Genomic DNA, 17903 nt, shown 5'->3' with positions numbered 1-17903 from the left:
CGGGCTTCCCTGGTGGCACAGTGGTTGAGAGTCCACCTGCCAATGCAGGGGACATGGGTTCGTGCCCCAGACTGGGAAGATCCCACATGCGGCGGAGCGGCTGGGCCTGTGAGCCATGGTCGCTGAGCCTGTGCGTCCGGAGCCTGTGCTCCGCAACGGGAGAGACCACAACAGTGAGAGCCCCGCGTACCACAGAAAAAAAAAAAAAGCCCTAGTGCATCTTTTAAGTTACACAGAAGAATAAGGATAAAGGAGGAATAACTAACATCTGCAGAGTCAGAAGATGCTAAGCATCTCTCCATCCACCTGTCCTTATTTTATCCTCAGAACAACCTTATGAGGTAGGTGCTACTCTTAGCCCCTTTGTACAGATGAGGAAACTGGGGCTCCCTCACTTTCCCAACGCCACGTGCCCTTTAAGCAGGGAGGCCAGGATCTGACCCAGGCAGCTCATACAGAGTTCGAGCTCTGAACCACTGTGGGTGTTGACTAATTCTCATGTCTTGCCTTTGTCTTTTGCAGAGAAAAAGCACAGAAGAAGCTGCAGTGGAGGAAGCTTTATCACCAGTCCAAAGTGAAAACACTAGTGAAGCGGAGGTAGGGCTTGCGAGGGCCCTGGAGGGGGCCAGTGCGCCTCACTCCTCTCCACCTGTGTCTTCGTGCGCTTTCCTTGCCAGGCCTCCCGCCTTCTTTCCCAGTTCAGAGCCGCCTCCTTACTTAGGACCTGCTCCACAAAGCCTCCCTCGGTGAACTCTCACGCCACTGTCATTAGACCTTTATTCTATATCCCTTGCACAGCTCGGTCCTAGAAGTTACACTTTCTACATCAATAATTTGCAACCATTTCAGTAAATAGAATCTTTCTCTTCTTCCCATTGTCTAGAGAGAAAACATTTTGGAGGGGCAAACGTCTGTAAGAATTTTCTCCTGCTCTACGTAGAGTACGTTCATGTACACACTTATGTGTCTGATGTGTCATTCACACGCATCTCTGGTTCCAGGAACTGCTTCCTCCTGTTACAGATTCAGGCCAAGGGGCAGTAGCATCTTCCACCAGTTGCCAGGAGCGGAACGTGCTTCTGGAAGGAGTGGGCCCCAGGCGGGCACAGGTCCGCTTTCCGAGCCTCACGTTAGCATGTGCTGCAGGTCCCCTACCAGCTCCTCTGGCACTGTTCACCCCCCAGCACCCTGAGGATGGGGGCTTCAGTGCCTGCTCTTTCCCTGGGGCTGTTCCTGCAGGCAGGTCGCCACCTCCGGAGGCAGTTGGAGAATCAGCCCCCAGCTCCTCTGCCTTTGGGGTAGGACGGCTCCCAGGGGTGCTCTCCATATCTCCCCGAGGTCTTGGCGGGATTGACAAGTAACCCACTTGTTCATTGCGCCGCGTTGGGGTCCTTCCCTTCCCTCCTCACTCTCCCACTCGCCTCACAGAATTTCCTGGCATCGCTCCCTGCGTGAACTTAACTCCTTTTGCTTCTGGGGAATCCACATTAGGGTGCCCACTCCTCGTGCCCCAGGGAGGAGGGAGCAGGGCACGCAGCAGAGGGGAGCAATCTCTCTCCAGTATTTCTAAGAGGGTAGCCATCCCTTTAGGGACCCAAACGAGGATGTGGAGGGGGTCAGGGTGGTCCATACTGCATTAGATGTACTGGCATCCCAGCGGGTATCCGGGTCAACAAGGAGGATTGATCTCCCATGTTTATCTCCTCTCCCTTCTGGAAAAAAACCACCGAAATAACCGTAAGGGAAGAATAAGGGCACAAATCCACACAGACAAGAAGACTGGGAGAGGAGATATTGGAGCACAAGCTTTAAAGGTGTTTAGAAAGAAGGAAATCGATGGCGGGGTTTGCACTGGCTCTTCACAGCTGGGGAAGGTGGAGGCTGGGCACCGTGATGAGGAGGGATTCTCCACGTGTGCCCACAAAGAGCCCGGGCCCTGGGGCTTCTGCAGAAGGCAGGGCGAGGGCTCTGTGTGACAGTCTGCTGGGTGGCGTTGGGGACAATAGATTCCCTGCAGAGGACACTTAGCTTGTCAACTACCCCCCAAGTGAAAGGACCAAGTGATAGTTCTCTGAAGGGTCAAGCAGCAGCAGCTCCAAATCCAGTGCACGGCGCGAGGCTGTGTGATGGGGAAAGACAGAGAATAGGCGGATCAGTGGGATTCTCCATTTCACGTGGAGGAACCCCTGCCCTGTCCTCCCGCCCTGTTCTCCAAATACAGAAGCCAGCATAATAGTATTCAGAAATATAGAGGTAAAGGCCAAAAGAAAGGAAAAAGCTGAAAATGCTAGTCAATGGGGGAGTAGGAGGCTCCTAATTTTCTTTATAACTTTTTAATGCTAATATTATTTTACTTTTTACTATACGCACGCATTACTTCAGTTTCAAAGAACTCCGAGAGGATCTCGGAGTGAATCATGTTCCTCTCACTGAGCTGTAACACCTCCTTCGATGAATGAGACCTGACAGGACTCAGCACTAACTCTCCAGGTGGCTATGGGCAATTGGCTCCCGGGGCTCCCCCTCACTAGCAAACCACCCGAACAGTCCCAAGATCCAAAAATTCTTGTAGCACAAAATCACAAGGAAAACTGGGGACAGAGGTGTTTTGCTTATGGAATTAATATGCATGTAATCGTCCCACACTCTGACCTCTATCCAGTGATGCAGTTAAAATATGGATCCTGTATCAAAGACCAACTGAGACCGTTTTCTGACCTTCGCGCGAGAACCTGTCTCCATCCTCAACAATTTTGAAAGCTCATTAAGAACACCTCCTTAAAACCGGGCCTGGCTCGGGATGGTTTGTTTCAGGTGAGGCAGTCACATCTGTCCTGGGAACGGTGTCCTGTGGAGACAAGGCAGCCACTAGCGCATTAAATGGTAGAAAATAAATAGGATTCCCAGTTCAGTTCCTCCTCTCTCCTTGCTGTAGGACACAGAAAAACTCAGTCAAGAGTACAGTGTGGATTACACGGATTACTGCATCAGCAATACGAGCTCAGCGTCCATCTCTCTGCCCGAAGAGACCAGCAACTTCCGCCCCATCTACAGGGGCGCCTCCACTGCCTTCTGCATCCAGATGTTTTGTATTGACGAGAAGCATGAAGCAAGGCAAGTGCTGGTCCCCAGTGTGTCTGCCACGAGAAGACCTTCTCCTGGCCTTGGTGGCCCAGCACTTGAATCTTGCAGAGCCAGGGGTTTCCAAGCCTGGCTGCCCATCCTCATTTCTGGGGAGTTTTTAAAAACCACAGATTCCTGAGCCCCACTTCCAGACTCCAGCCCATAAAATTTGGGTCAGACCCATAGAACTGGGTTGCCCAGGGTCTGGAAAATCATCCCTTCCTTAGCCACATGCTGTTCCCCATTCTCTAGAGTTTGCATTTTGGGGGGACTTTGGGTTTAGGTTGCTGCTCGTCTGGAGTCTTTTAGTTGCAAGTAATAGAAAATCCAGCCGAAACTGGCTTTGGAAAAATGGAATAATTGCCTCACGTAAGAAAGGATAATCCAATGGTGGGACGGATTTTCAATTTGGCTTGATCTCGGACTTATTAGATACCCCAATCACAGGCCAGGCTTCTCGCTCTACCCTCTACCCTGTTCCTGAGCTGACGGCGGGGGGCCAGGCCAGGCCATGATGATGGCTTTGTCCTTTGCTTTGTGCTCCCCACTGAATCGGGGCTGGAGTCTCAATCTGAGAGGGGTGTTAGCAGGACACCAAACAACAATCCAGGGCAGCTGCCAGAGGTAGGAGGCCTGGTCCCAGGCAGACGAGGCTTCCTGTCCCTCCAGAACACCCCCGTGTTCAGTGCTCGCTGCCCCCTCTAGTCTGGATTGGACCCCTGCCCTCGGTGCTTAGATTCCAGAGCCCCTTTGGGATACCCACATAGTCCACCATTCCGTCCACAGAACAATGTTGAAGAGGAAAGATTGGCCCATTTTGATAGACTGGAAGGTTCCAGAGTATCTTTAAGACGACCAAGAGCACCACTGGACACTCCCTTTTAAGAGGATGTATTTAATCACATTCCCAGTCTCCTAGCTTTCCTTAGAACCATGCTTTTCTTGGACTTTTTTCCTCTCGAGTTTTCGATTTCTTTGGAATTGAAATTCAATTGAAAGGTTGAAAAGGGAAATCTTTTTATTCTAATTATATTGTAGACATCTAAAAAGCCTGTAAACCCTTGTAGATCTGTCGTGTATATTTATTTTCCCCTGTGCATTTGGATAAGATTGTGCTTTTTGAATTTTCAAACAGAAATTTGATGACCCATTATGGTTCGCCTATAAATATACACCTGCAGCTGGTCAGAAAATCTTTTGCATATAAAAGAGAAAAAGATCAGAGTAGCTTATAATGTGCCCATGTCTCCCCCCACCAGTGCCTCCTAAAAGGAAGGGAGGGATCATGTCCACAGAATAACTATCTTGATTTTTGAATGTGTAGAGATTTTTAATTGCTATAATAGTACTTTTGGTTCTAGAAAAATACTTCATTACTGACATTTGAAGCTTATGTCTTCTGCAGCTGATTACTGTTCAGTTAGACACAAATTCTGGTTACTGGTTGGCTAATCACTGCCTAAGGGGGGAGAGCCATAGGTCTCTTTAAATGTGCACTGATGCTGCATTTGCTTGCAGGTCAGTGACAGTTTTTACTGTCTTGTTTACAGGTCACTGGACTTTATGAATTTTGTTTTCAGTCTTTTTCCTGTAAGTACCTGTTGAATTTTGAGTAATATAATTGGTTTTATAAGCTAGAAAAATTATAAAAAAGTAGGATGCCGTATTCATTGTCCAAACATTTACTCTGCTATGAATGTTAAGGTTGGAACCACTTCTCTGTTCTGGAAAAAAAAGGTTGAATGACATGTCCTGAACTCTTAGAAGTAGAAAAGATTGTCATTTTCAATAATTTTTCAGTCATGCTGTTGTAATAGTTTTCTTTCAATGCATAATTTATTTTAGAGATTGCTTCATCAGTGTCTTATTAGAATCAAATCATGAATAGAATGCTGGTAGTACATGAAAATGTCAGGAATTACTCTAAAGTGAGTTAGACTGTTGTATTACTTTATAGTTTGCTTTGGCTCAAAGAATGCTGACACCATTAGGTTGCTTTTCTGAGGGTAAGGAAGTGGGAACTTGCAGTTGATCTTCTGGTTGGTGTCGCCTGACACATGGGATTGACTTGACCCTCTATGGTTGGTTGGTGGATGGCCCCAGGCAGGCACGCAAGTGCAAACAAGGTTCTCCATCTCAGGGTGTCCAGGCCACTTCCTCCACTTTTGTTTCATGGTTGTCAAGGGATAGAGATTCTGACCAACTTCTCATCACTTTATTGGAGGGAAGAAAGTGGGGCAGGAAGACAATTTAGGTTCCTTAATTGTATTTTTATGACTTTTTCCATGGCTGGTCTATCAGTTTAGTAAAGTCAACAACCGTGCTTCTTCAGTTAGCTAATTATGGGCAAATTATTTATTGTTTTATTTTTCCTTGATGTTCTTTATACCAAGGCTAAAAAACAAAATAGGTTTAATTCTGTTGCCTGAAAGCTATGTGATCATAGATTGTATTTTCTCATTTTGTTAAGATGATGAAGACTTGGCAATGATGTTCTCCATTGTAATTTTTTTGAATTAATTTTAAGGCATTTTGAAGCTCATAAAACTCTGTAGATGACCCTGAGGGAGGGTTTGCAAAGCTGGCTTCCCTCCGAGATGCCCCAAAGTAAATTAAGTAAGTTCAATTCATTCCTATTTTGAAGTCCATGCAGAGACAGATCTTCAGTATTATTACAAAAGCAATGCTGGCTTTAAGATAGTAAAAGACATGTTTACTTCTTAATTAATTATTTCAGGATATGGGGAGACAGAAACAAAATGCCTTCGTTACTTCATCCTTAATCCTTCCCATCCATGTTGAAGCAACTCATTACGTTCATTCTCTTTTATGGCTGAGTAGTATTCCATTGTGTATATATACCACATCTCCTTTATCCATTCATCTGTCAATGGACATTTTGGTTGTTTCTATGTCTTGGCTATTGTGAATAGTGCTGTGATGTACATTGAGGTGCATGTGTCTTTTTGAATTAGAGTTTTGTCCGGGTATATGTCCAGGAGTGGGATTGCTGGATCATATGGTAGGAATTACTCATTTCTCCCAGAGGAAGCCCCCCAGGGCTTGGCACTTAGTTCTTATTTTCAGCTTGAGTGTTTCGAAAACGTGACTCACAAGTTCCCCAGAGGAGCTGTGTTATTTTGCTAGAAAGAAGGAAGATCAGGTCAAAGAGTGATTCACTCCTTTGGGTTGCACATGTGTCCCCAGGGTTTTGGATTCGCCCAGGCAAGGCCTTCACAGGGTTCAGGAGGAGGTGAGATCCCAAAGGGACAAATTAGCTCTGGGAAGAGCAGGCTGCTTCTGCAGGCACCTGGCAGAGGGTGTCTGTGGCCCTGAGGGGCACAGACAGTCCACGGCAGCACTGTCCCACAGACAACAAACTCTAAATGTTCCAGCAGCCACATTATAAAAGAAAAGTAAAAAGACACAGGTGAAATCAATTTTAATAATATATTTTACTAATGCAGTATGTCCAAAATTTAATGATTTTAATATGTAATCAGTATGCAAAAGTGTTAATGAGATCTTGTACATCCATTGTCTCAGTTTTTAAAATCCAATGTGTATTTTACATTTAGGGCACATCTCAATACAAGCACTAAATTGTCATCAGAAATCCTCTCTCTGCTTCTAGATTTTGTAAAATTTACAGTTGAATGAGTAGATTCACATACCCAAATTGTTCTAAACATACATAAAACTTTTCCAATAACTGAACTGAGTATGAGTTTTTATTTTATTATTTTTTTCTTTTCCATTATGGTTTATTATAGGATATTGAATATAGTTCCCTGTGCTATACAGTAGGACCTTGTTGTTTATCCATTCCATATGTAATAGTTTGCATCTACTAACCCCAAACTCCCTGTCCAACCTTCCCCCACACCCCCTTCCCCGTGGCAACCATAAGCCTGTTCTCCATGTCTGTGAGTCTGTTTCTGTTTCGTACATAGGTTCATTTGTGTCACGTTTTAGATTCCACATATAAGTGATATCACTTGGTATTTGTCTTTCTCTTTTTGACTTACTTTGCTTAGTATGATAATCTCTAGGTCCATCCATGTAGCTGCAAATGGCATTATTTCATTCTCTTTTATGGCTGAGTAGTATTCCACTGTGTATATATACCACGTCTCCTTTATCCATTCATCTGTCAATGGACATTTCGATTGTTTCTATGTCTTGGCTATTGTGAATAGTGCTGCAGTGAACACTGAGGTGCATGTGTCTTTTTGAATTAGAGTTTTGTCCGGGTATGTGTCCAGGAGTGGGATTGCTGGATCATATGGTAGCTCTGTGTTTAGTTTTTTGAGGAACCTCCATACTGTTATCCATAGTGGCTGCACCAATTTACATTCCCACCAACAACGTAGGAGGGTTCCCAAGTATCAGTTTTGAAATGTAAATTTAATCAAAATGAAATAAAATTTAAAATTTGGTTCCCCAGCCTCACTAGCCACATTCCAAATGCTCGGTGGCCAGACTCAGCTCCTGGCCAGCATAGTGGACAGCGCAGATACAGGTCAGGACACGCAGATCCCACAGCCCAGGTTAACCCGCCCTTAGATCTCATCACCCAAGTGGGACTGTGCCCTGATAAAATACACAGACATCCATTGATGTGTAATCACAGGACTTTAGAGCAGAAAAGGCCTGGAGCACCACGCTCTCATCTCACAGAGGTGGGGACCACGGCTGGTGGCTGGTGCAGCGTCACTTGGTAAACCCAGGGCCTTTGCCATGATGCTGCACAGCCTCATCACTCCTGGATACAAGTGAATTTGCAAACACAAACGTCCTTAGTTTAAAACCCTACTTCTGGAAAAGAGCTGTGCTGAATGGGTCCTATGATTCACAATATTCCTTTATTCGGGTTTCAGTCAAACACAGATATTTTCTCCGTATGCTTGCAATTGCTTATCCCCTGAATTTTCTGATTACTTTCCAAATGATAGGAATCTTTAACTTGAATACCATCTCCTTTACACATTTTACTCCTATTTAGTGTTTTATGGCAGGAATTTGTTTAGTGATAAATGATTTTTATCTGGTCTCCGATCACACCAGGACAAGAACTTCTGCATCATTTCTCTGCCACATCTCACCCCTGAGTTTGTCCTCATACAGAACTTCGTGAAGATTGTCCCCTTCAACAACTGCACCCTGGACCAGGACCTCTACGTCTTCCATCGGGCAGGATTGCTCAAGTAAGCGGACGCGCGTTTGGCCAAAAGATAGTCCATGATGTTAAAAAAAGAGAATGGAACAGGAGCTCCGTGACATTTTAATGTAATGATTTATTTTTAAAATTGTCTTATTGGCGGAGGACTTGATCAAGTGATTTTAACCAGTCCATTTAGGGGAAGAGTCATGGTGAAAGTTGCTGGTCCAGTCAGATATTAGAGCATAATCTAACTCCAAAAGAGTCAAAACAATAGCCATGTTGACATTTCTATGGCTGGAACAAGGTAACCCAAGAAAGAGTCCCACTGCAGACCCCAACAGAATAAGAATTGAACGTGTGTCTGTGTGTAAAGGTATTATAGACTGATGTATATGATGGCACTTGTGTTACAGTGAGAAAAGGAAGGATTATTTTGTAAATGGTGGGACAGAATAAAGACAGAAATGTTCTTCATATTCTACAGTAAAATAGATTCCCAAGTGATTGAAGAGTTAAATGTAGATATTGCAATAGTTAAAAATTAGAAACTGTTACCTACAGTGCTAGGTTCTGGGCCAGATTCTGAGAATACAGCAGTGAACAGCCTACTGGTGTGTCCCACATCCTTTCAAAGCTTATAAACACTCCTGTAAAAGTAAAACTGCAGCTGTGATGGGTGTACCAGCAGTGGGTCTGTGGGACTATGGAGACGTATCATTGGGAGATTCAGCCCAGTCAGAGGAAGCTTTCCTGAGGGAGAATGCTGAGTTCTAGACAAGGAGTGTGAGTGAAGATTGAACTTTATTGTGCCTCAGGATGGGGAAGGTCTTTTTAGAACACGGAAGAAAAAAATTAAGATTTTTATTTTTATTTTTATTTTTTTTTACTATATGAAACTTCAGAACCACTCTAATTTAATTAAAATGCAGCTGACTAATGGAAGGATATTTTAAACAAATATAACAGACACAAGGTTGGTATATTTTATATATAAAGAGCTTTAATAAATCAATAAGAAGACTATTTAACACGAAAATAGAAAAACTAACACCCCCCCCACAAATGGCCAGACTGTTTGCATATGAAAAAAACAAAAAATCAATGGGTATTAAAAAATCTTCAAACTTATTGCTAATAAGGGAAAAGAAACAAAAGCAAGAATGAGACATCATGCTTGGTCAATTGGCTAGAATTAGAATATAGAAACATTCAATTCTAATGAGAAAAATGTAACTCTTGTCAGAATGTAAATAGACATAAAATTTCAAAGGGCAATTTGGCCAGATCATTAAGGTAGTTTATATTCTTTCACTCTTTACTTCCACTCCTAGAAACATATCCTAGGAAACTTGTTGCAGAGGTGCAAACAAAAATTTACATCTGAGGATTAAAGAACATTGGAAATACTCTAAACATCCAGTAGTAAGAGAATGTTTAAATACTTTATGGTACCTATAGGAAGTAATCTATAACTATGCTTACAGTTCATTTTAAGAATATCTAATGATTAGAAAATGCTCAGAATGTAATGGTAGGGTAGAAAACCTATTAATAAATAAAACAGCATTTAAATATGACCAAAATTTCTAAAGAAGGAAAAAATGCATGAACAAAGTAGACTAAAAGGACACATGCAGATGTAGTTCATGCCGCCCAGGCCCCCTCGTTCAGGACTAATTTCGCACCTGCGGGATGTGTGGGCGCCACCAGCTCAAAGCTGGGTCCCCCGCCGAGGAGACTGCCCTGGACAGAAGAGAGGGCTTTGCCCAAGGTCCGCCCTCCCGAGGGCAGCCTGCATCCAGCAACTAGTCTGTGTGTGTGTGTCGCGGGGAGGGACACCTCTGAAGGGTCTTCCCAGGGCCAGGACGCCCTGAGGTGTCAGCTGGGCATTTGTTGTGACCCCATGGCTCGCAGTCTGTCTTCACCTCTGCCCCGTCCTGCCCTGCCCCTCCCCATAGGTGTGGAGGGTCCCAGGAGCCACCCTTATCACCCCCAGCATGCGGATCTCTGTGTGAGGCTGCCTCCTGGGGAACCCGGCCAGCGGCGCTAGAGATGGCCCGTGGTGGCCTCGGGGTGGTAGAAGGAGTACCATCGGTGATTTTTAATTTCCTTTCTCACATTGCCTAAATTTTGGAATTTTCCTACACCAACCTTGGATATAGCAAGTGGTTGAAACCCATCAAATAGGCTTAAGTAACTGGAGAATTTATTACTACACAGAACCAAGGGAAGACTCTGAGGGCAATTCTGGTTTCATATGTGGTTTATTAGCCCTGTTGGATCTATCTCTTCCGAGTTGACCCCTTCTCAGACACAGTGGTTGCAGGATGAGTGAGGTAGCTCCAGACCCTTTATCACTTAAGTTCACCAGGTGACAAGTGGTGGGGATGCTTCTGTTCAGAAGCCCCAACACAGAAGTCTTACTGCATCTCAGTGGCTCAGATTGGCCCTCTGCTGGCTGACTTTGAACCCATCACCGGGTCACAGGCTGCTAGTTGGCATCCCTTGGGTCTGGTCCCAAAGCTCAGGGCTGGGTGGGGGAGGGGTGCATCACCTATACAAATCTGGAGGCTTTTCTGGAGAAACGGGCAATGGAGCTGCTCCCCACACTTCCTTCTTGGGATAGGACCAACTCGATCAATAGAAAGTGAACAGTAGATCTGTTACAGGAACAGTGTCATTACCGTCCATTTTCTATAATTTAACTTTTTCAAGCTGTCTTATTCACATAGTCTCATTCTTACAAAATATTATGGAGCTCATCAAACTGCGCATTTACAATGGGTATATTTAATTGTATGTAAATTATGCCTCAGTAAAGCTGCTACAAAATCTTGTGACAAAGGGATTGGTAGAGTAGTTTCAGAGAGCTTTCTCTATAATTGATATATTAGCCTTTTAAGTGAAACTTTGAGAAACCTTCTAAATGATCACTTTATAATTGGAGAATGGTTAAATGAATTTTGGCATATTCATTCAGTACATTATTACGCAGATTTTGAAAAAATAAAAACAGATCTATATCATACTGTAGGGAATGATATCTGGGATGGTGAGAAAAGCAAGGGTCAGATGATAATAGTAATAATCATAATGAAAGCTTACATCTATGGAAGGTTTGTAGTGTTTCAAGGACTTTCTTAATCACTTCCCATGTGTCTTTACGCACAGTGACCTTATTAGCTAGATACCATTATTATTATCCCCATCTTACAGGTAAGGAAACTGAGACACAGAGAGGTTAAGTAACTAGTCCAAAATGCACACAGCAGAAAGTAGCAGAGCTGGAACTGGAATGAAGGCAGCTGGCTTCCAGAGCCAACTCATAACTGCCTCACGTATTGCTTCCTATGCTGTGTTTTCAGCGTAAAGCTGTTGTAGCAGAGAGACCCTAAAGCACAGTGGCTTGAGCCAGAGGACAGTTTTGCCTCTACCACACAGTGGTCCAGACAGGAGCAGGTGGTCTAAGGAGAGTTGTGGCTTTTTCCCACGAAGCTGTCCAGGGACCCAGTTCCTTCTCTCATTGCTCCTCCATCTCATAGAGCAAGGGTCTCACCTACTGTCTGTGTGGAGAGTCAGGGGTCTGCGAATTTGGATGGGAAGAAAAATTACATCTTTCTGTTACTAACCTCTGATTGAAGTTTGATGTGTCCTTCCACTGTGAATGGAGGCAACAAACCTCAGAAGCGTTAGCGAAGCCGTGACTTTGTAGCCCATGGAAGTCACAGATATTCTCGTATCACCTTACGGTTGTCACAGATGTCTCAAAATATGGATGTTCATCGTACTTTGAAATTTCAGTAAATTTATTCTCAACCAAAACTTGTTACTTGGTGCATTAACGAGGAGGCACAGATATTACCAAAACACACATTTTTAAAAACATTTTGATAGCTCTACTTGATATAATTTGTTGTCTTTTTTTTTTTTTTTTTTTTTTGCGGTATGCGGGCCTCTCACTGTTGTGGCCTTCTCCCGTTGCGGAGCACAGGCTCCAGACGCGCAGGCTCAGCGGCCATGGCCCACGGGCCCAGCCGTTGCGCAGCATGTGGGATCCTCCCGGACCGGGGCACGAACCCGTGTCCCCTGCATCGGCAGGTGGACTCTCAACCACTGCGCCACCAGGGAAGCCCTAATTTGTTGTCTTTGATTTTACACGTTGGAAAGCATTAGTCTGAGAAGGGGTTCCGAGCATCCGCAGACTGTCAGAGGGGCCCATGGGGCACACAAGTGTTAGACCGCTGTCAGAGTGAGCTCTTTTCCTCTTGGTGCTGTGAGCCGGCTCAGGGCACCGTAGTCACATTTTAGCCACGGGGAAGGATGCAAAGAGAAAGGGAGGGGAAGACTGTCCTCTTACAGAAGTTACATCACTTCTGGTCATAGTCTGTGCCCGGGAAGTTGGTTGCACGGCCCTGCCGAGCCGCGGGGGAGGCCGGGGGACAAGTTGCTGGAGGGTCAGGTGTGCGCCCGGCGAAAACTCAGTTGACTCAGTTATTAAAAGGGAGAAGGCGAGAGGGAAACTGGGGGACCATAGTATCTAGTTTTTATCTTGCATATGTAAAGATGTTCTAGAAGGGTCCACAGGACTTTATTAACCTTTTGTGCTTCTGGGGAGCAGGACGGGGATGTGAGGGGTGTAGATGGCGAAGTACTCTTTGCTTTATGTCTGTCGGTTCCGTTTGATTGTTTTCATTAGTAAACTTTATTTTTTAGAGCAGTTTTAGGCTCACAGCACAACTGAGCAGAGGGTTCCTACAGACCCCTTCCCCAATCCCCCCACAGACTCTCCCACAGTTAACATCCCACACCAGAGCTACACCATTTGTACCATCAAGGAACCTACAGGGACTCACCATTATCAACCGGAGTCCACGGTTTACATGAGGGCTCGCTCTTCTGTTGTACACTCTCTGGGTCTGGACAAATGTGCAATGACGTAGCCACCACCACACTATCATACAGAGTTTCTAAAAATTTCTAAAAATCCCCTCTGCTCCCCCTATTCATTCCTCTCTCCTTCCCCACAGCCTCTGGCAACCACTGGTCTTTCTCCTGTCCCCATAGTTTTGCCTTTTCTAGAATGTCATAGTTGGAATCCTATAGTACGTGGCCTTTACAGGTTGGCCTCTTTCAGTTAGTAATGAATATTTTAATGTTCCTCCATGTCTCTTTGTGGCTTGATAGCTTATTTCTTTCTAGCCCTGAATAATATTCCATTGTCTGGAGGGACCACAGTTTATTTATCCAGTCACCTACTGAAGGACAGCTTGGTTGCTTCCAAGTTTTGGCAATTCTGAATTTCAGCAATTATGAATCTATGTGCAGGGTTTTGTATGGGCGTAGGTTTTCAGCTCATTTGGGTATATACCAAAGAGCACAACTTTAGATTGTACGGTAAGAATATTGAGTTTTGTAAGAAACTGCCTCACTGTCTTCCAAAGTCCTCCACCATTTTGCATTCCCGCCAGCAACGAAAGAGAGTTCCTGTTTCCTCACATCCTCGCCAGCATTTGTCAGTGTTTTGAATTTTCGCCATTCTCACGGGTGGGTAGTGGTATCTTGTTTTAATTTGCGTTTCCATACTGACTTATGGTGTTGAGCATCTTTTCATTTGCTATTTGCCATCTGTATATCTACTTTGGTGAGGTGTCTGTTCATGTCTTCTGCCCTTTTATAAGATTGGGTTGTTCATTTATGTTTGATTTTTTAAAAATTATGGGCATGCATTACTTCCATAATAGAAAGTGTAGTTAATTCTTTATCACTGAGATTTTAAATTTTATTATGACTCAGGTAAAACTTTCATTAGACTGTTCTTTATGCTCTCTGCATTCTTACGTAGAGTGTATTGGTGACATTTTCTTACTACTTGGGCTTCTCTTTATGAATAAATACACACTGATGAGAGCAACTGGATGACAGGGGATCAGGATCGGGCCACGGGTCTGCCTGAGGTAGTGGCCTTGTTCTTAGTGGCTTAATTACTTAATTCACAGTCATATTCTTTTCTTGTACACTCTCTCTCTTATTTACTATGTACATGTATTGCTTTTATTAACAATTAAGTTTAGGTTTTTAAAACAATGAGACTTTCAACACTTGTCTGGAAATTAGTCCTGGTTGCAGCATGGCCCTAGTTTTTCTTTGTAACCATTTGCAGTGTCAGCTTCGTTTCTGTTTTGTTTTGTTTTGCTTTAATCACTTATGTATAAAGTTGGAGCAAATCATGTATACCTGGGTTCTTTTCTGAAAAATTAAAGACTCACAAACCGAAGTAGTTTCTGTGCCTTTAGAAAATCATGACCTTTGTCACCATTCCCATCTGAGCCCTCATTGGGAGCTTTCCTTTGTTGCTCTGAGTTTTGTCGCCAGCCCACTGACAGCTGCACACCCGGTTCTCAGCGTGTCCAGTCTTGTAGTCCAGTCTTTGCACTTTTACTCTTGTTTCTGTCTCTCTTGTGGCCATGGCAGTGGGTCAGTGTTCTCTAGAGCAAGCTTAGATTTTTAATTCTTTAAATTCTAAACACAAAGAGCTTTACAAATGTTAGGAATGGTAGTTTCGCCTGTAGGATCGCTCAGCTCGTAAAGGGAACACGATATCGGAACCGGGTTCTTACCCCTGCTCTTTTTTTTTTTGAAAATCTATAAAAATTATTATTATTATTTTTAACATCTTTATTGGAGTATAATTGCTTTACAATGGTGTGTTAGTTTCTGCTTTATAACAAAGTGAATCAGTTATACATATACATATGTTCCCATATCTCTTTCCTCTTGCATCTCCCTTCCTCCCACCCTCCCTATCCCACCCCTCTAGGTGGACACAAAGCACTGAGCTGATCTCCATGCTATGCGGCTGCTTCCCCCTAGCTAGCTATTTTACATTTCTTAGCGTATATATGTCCATGCCACTCTCTCACTTTCTCACAGCTTACCCTTCCCCCTCCCCATGTCCCCAAGTCCAGTCTCTAGTAGGTCTGTGTCTTTATTCCCATCTTGCCCCTAGGTTCTTCATGACCTTTTTTTTTTTTCCTTAGATTCCATATATATGTGTTAGCATATGGTATTTGTTTTTCTCTTTCTGACTGACTTCACTCTGTATGACAGACTCTAGGCCCATGGGCAGAAGACCTAAATAGACATTTCTCCAAAGAAGATATACAGATTGCCAACAAACACATGAAAGAATGCTCAACATCATTAATCATTACAGAAATGCAAATCAAAACTACAATGAGATATCATCTCACACCGGTCAGAATGGCCATCATCAAAACTCTCACTTTGTCACAGTTTACCCTTCCCCCTCCCCATATCTTCAAGTCCATTCTCTAGTAGGTCTGTGTCTTTATTCCTGTCTTACCTCTAGGTTCTTCATGACCTTTTTTTTTTAAATTTTAGATTCCATATATATGTGTAAGCATATGGTATTTGTTTTTCCCTTTCTGACTTACTTCACTCTGTATGACAGACTCTAGGTCCATCCACCTCACTACAACTAACTCAATTTCGTTCCTTTTTATGGCTGAGTAATATTCCCTCTACTCTTTGAAAGCCCAAACCACAGGGCCACTTCAGGCAACTGAGCTTGGCCGCAGGAGAGGGAGGAGGCCAGCTGACCTGAAGACCTTTCCACAGAAACATGGAGGAAGGACAAACTCACACCTTACATCGCAGAGGTATTAGTATTTAAAAAAAAAATATATATATATATATATATTGGTATTAAGCAGTGAATTTGGAGGAAGTTCATATGTCACAAAATGAAGCTAAGAGATGTGAGTGTGGAGCCACCTCGAAGAACACCAGCCATGCCCTCAGGAGGGTCCCTGGCACCAGATTTACCCCAGGGGCCCTGCCTTCACGGGCCTTCCCCGCCTGCCCGGTCTCTGAAAGTCCCCAGATGTCATGTCCTCCTCCCCCCCTCCCCACACCGGGCACTGACAGCCAGAGGTACGGGAGCTCCAGGAGCAGCACTGCATCCTTTGTAGGCCAGGCCCTGTGTGATGAGGCTCTGGGGCCCCCGGCCTGTGGGGCTCATGCTCGGCTTTTAGCCAGCGAGTCCTCACAAGGGTGTGTTGGTCCGTGATGTCAAGGACGACCATCTGGCCTGGCTGGCAGCCCCACAAGGCCATCACGGACATGCATCTTGTACCTTCCTGCACCTGGCCTCACCCTTGTGCAGGGAGAGTTCTGTGTTTCAGAGCTGCTGCTTCTACTACAAGTGCGGTCCATGGATGAGTACCCACCCAGAACTTGCTGAAATGCAGGATCAGAGCCCTGCCCCTGGCCTTCTGAGTCTGTTTGCCTGGGAGTCTGTGTTGTGAACAAGGGCCCCACTTGATTTCTATACCCATTAAAGCTTGAGAAGCGTTGAAGGTGCTTCTGCTTTTTATGAATAAATCTTTCAGTAGAGAAGAATGGTGATTCTCACTCTCCTCCAAATATGGATTTTCTGTAACCATGTAAGCCACATGTACTTTATTTTTTTAATTCTTATTTTTTGGTTGCTTTGGGTCTTTGTTGCTGCATGCAGGCTTTCTGTAGTTGCAGAGAGCAGGGGCTTCTCTACTTGTGGAACACGGGCTTTAGGCGTACGGGCTTCAGAAGTTGCAGCATTCGGGCTCAGTAGCTGGGGCACGTGGGCCCTAGAGCACGCGAGCTGCAGTAATTGTGGTTTGCGGGCTCTAGAGTGCATGCTCAGTAGTTGTGGTGCACCGGCTTAGTTGCTCTGTGGCATGTGGGATCTTCTCGGACCAGGGATCGAACCCGTATCCCCTGCATTGGAAGGCGGATGCTTAACCACTGCGCCACCAGGGAAGTCCCGCCACATGTACTTTAAACCTTTAGTTTCTGGTAGTTTTTGGTTCTGTTGAGGTCTTTTTTTTTTTTTTTTTAAACATCTTGATTGGAGTATAATTGCTTTACAACGATGTGTTAGTTTCTGCTTTATAACAAAGTGAATCAGTTATACATATACATATGTCCCCATATCTCTTCCCTCTTGCATCTCCCTCCCTCCCAACCTCCCTATCCCACCGAGCTAGGTGGTCACAAAGCACTGAGTTGATCTCTCTGTGCTATGTGGCTACTTCCCACTAGCTATCTATTTTACGTTTGGTAGTGTATATAGGTCCATGCCACTCTCTCACTTTGTCCCAGCTTACCCTTCCCCCTCCCCATATCCTCAAGTCCATGCTCTAGTAGGTCTGTGTCTTTATTCCCGTCTTGCCCCTAGGTTCTTCATGACCATTTTTTATTTATTTATTTTTAGATTCCATATATATGTGTTAGCATACAGTATTTGTTTTTCTCTTTCTGACTTACTAGGTTTTTTGATGATGGCCATTCTGACCGGTGTGAAATGATATCTCAATGTAGTTTTGATTTGCATTTCTCTAACGATTACTGATGTTAAGCATTCTTTCATTTGTTTGTTGGCAATCTGTATATCTTCTTTGGAGAAATGTCTGTTTAGGTCTTCTGCCCATTTTTGGATTGGGTTGTTTGTTTTTTTTTGATGTGGAGCTGCATGAGCTGCTTGTAAATTTTGGAGATTAATCCTTTGTCAGTTGCTTCATTTGCAAATATTTTCTCCCATTTTGAGGGTTGTCTT

The 17903-nt window shown here is 44.2% G+C and overlaps 1 protein-coding gene across 3 annotated transcripts in view; it reads left to right on the top strand.

The window, feature by feature from the left end:
- The window catches only part of CFAP61 (cilia and flagella associated protein 61), a 259559-nt gene that overhangs the window by 73030 nt on the left and 168626 nt on the right, over positions 1–17903 (top strand). For all 3 annotated transcript variants that reach the window (XM_028500039.1, XM_028500036.1, XM_028500037.2), the window contains exons 10-13: positions 523–597; positions 2936–3114; positions 4674–4713; positions 8191–8330. In XM_028500039.1, the coding sequence (XP_028355840.1) occupies positions 523–597; positions 2936–3114; positions 4674–4713; positions 8191–8330 (434 nt within the window). The remainder of the gene's footprint in view (positions 1–522; positions 598–2935; positions 3115–4673; positions 4714–8190; positions 8331–17903) is intronic.

This window comes from Physeter macrocephalus, chromosome 14 (assembly GCF_002837175.3).
Source record: "Physeter macrocephalus isolate SW-GA chromosome 14, ASM283717v5, whole genome shotgun sequence".
Lineage (NCBI taxonomy): Eukaryota > Metazoa > Chordata > Mammalia > Artiodactyla > Physeteridae > Physeter > Physeter macrocephalus.
The sequence above is the reverse complement of the archived record's forward strand: the minus strand, read 5'-3'. Positions and strand labels throughout refer to the sequence as shown.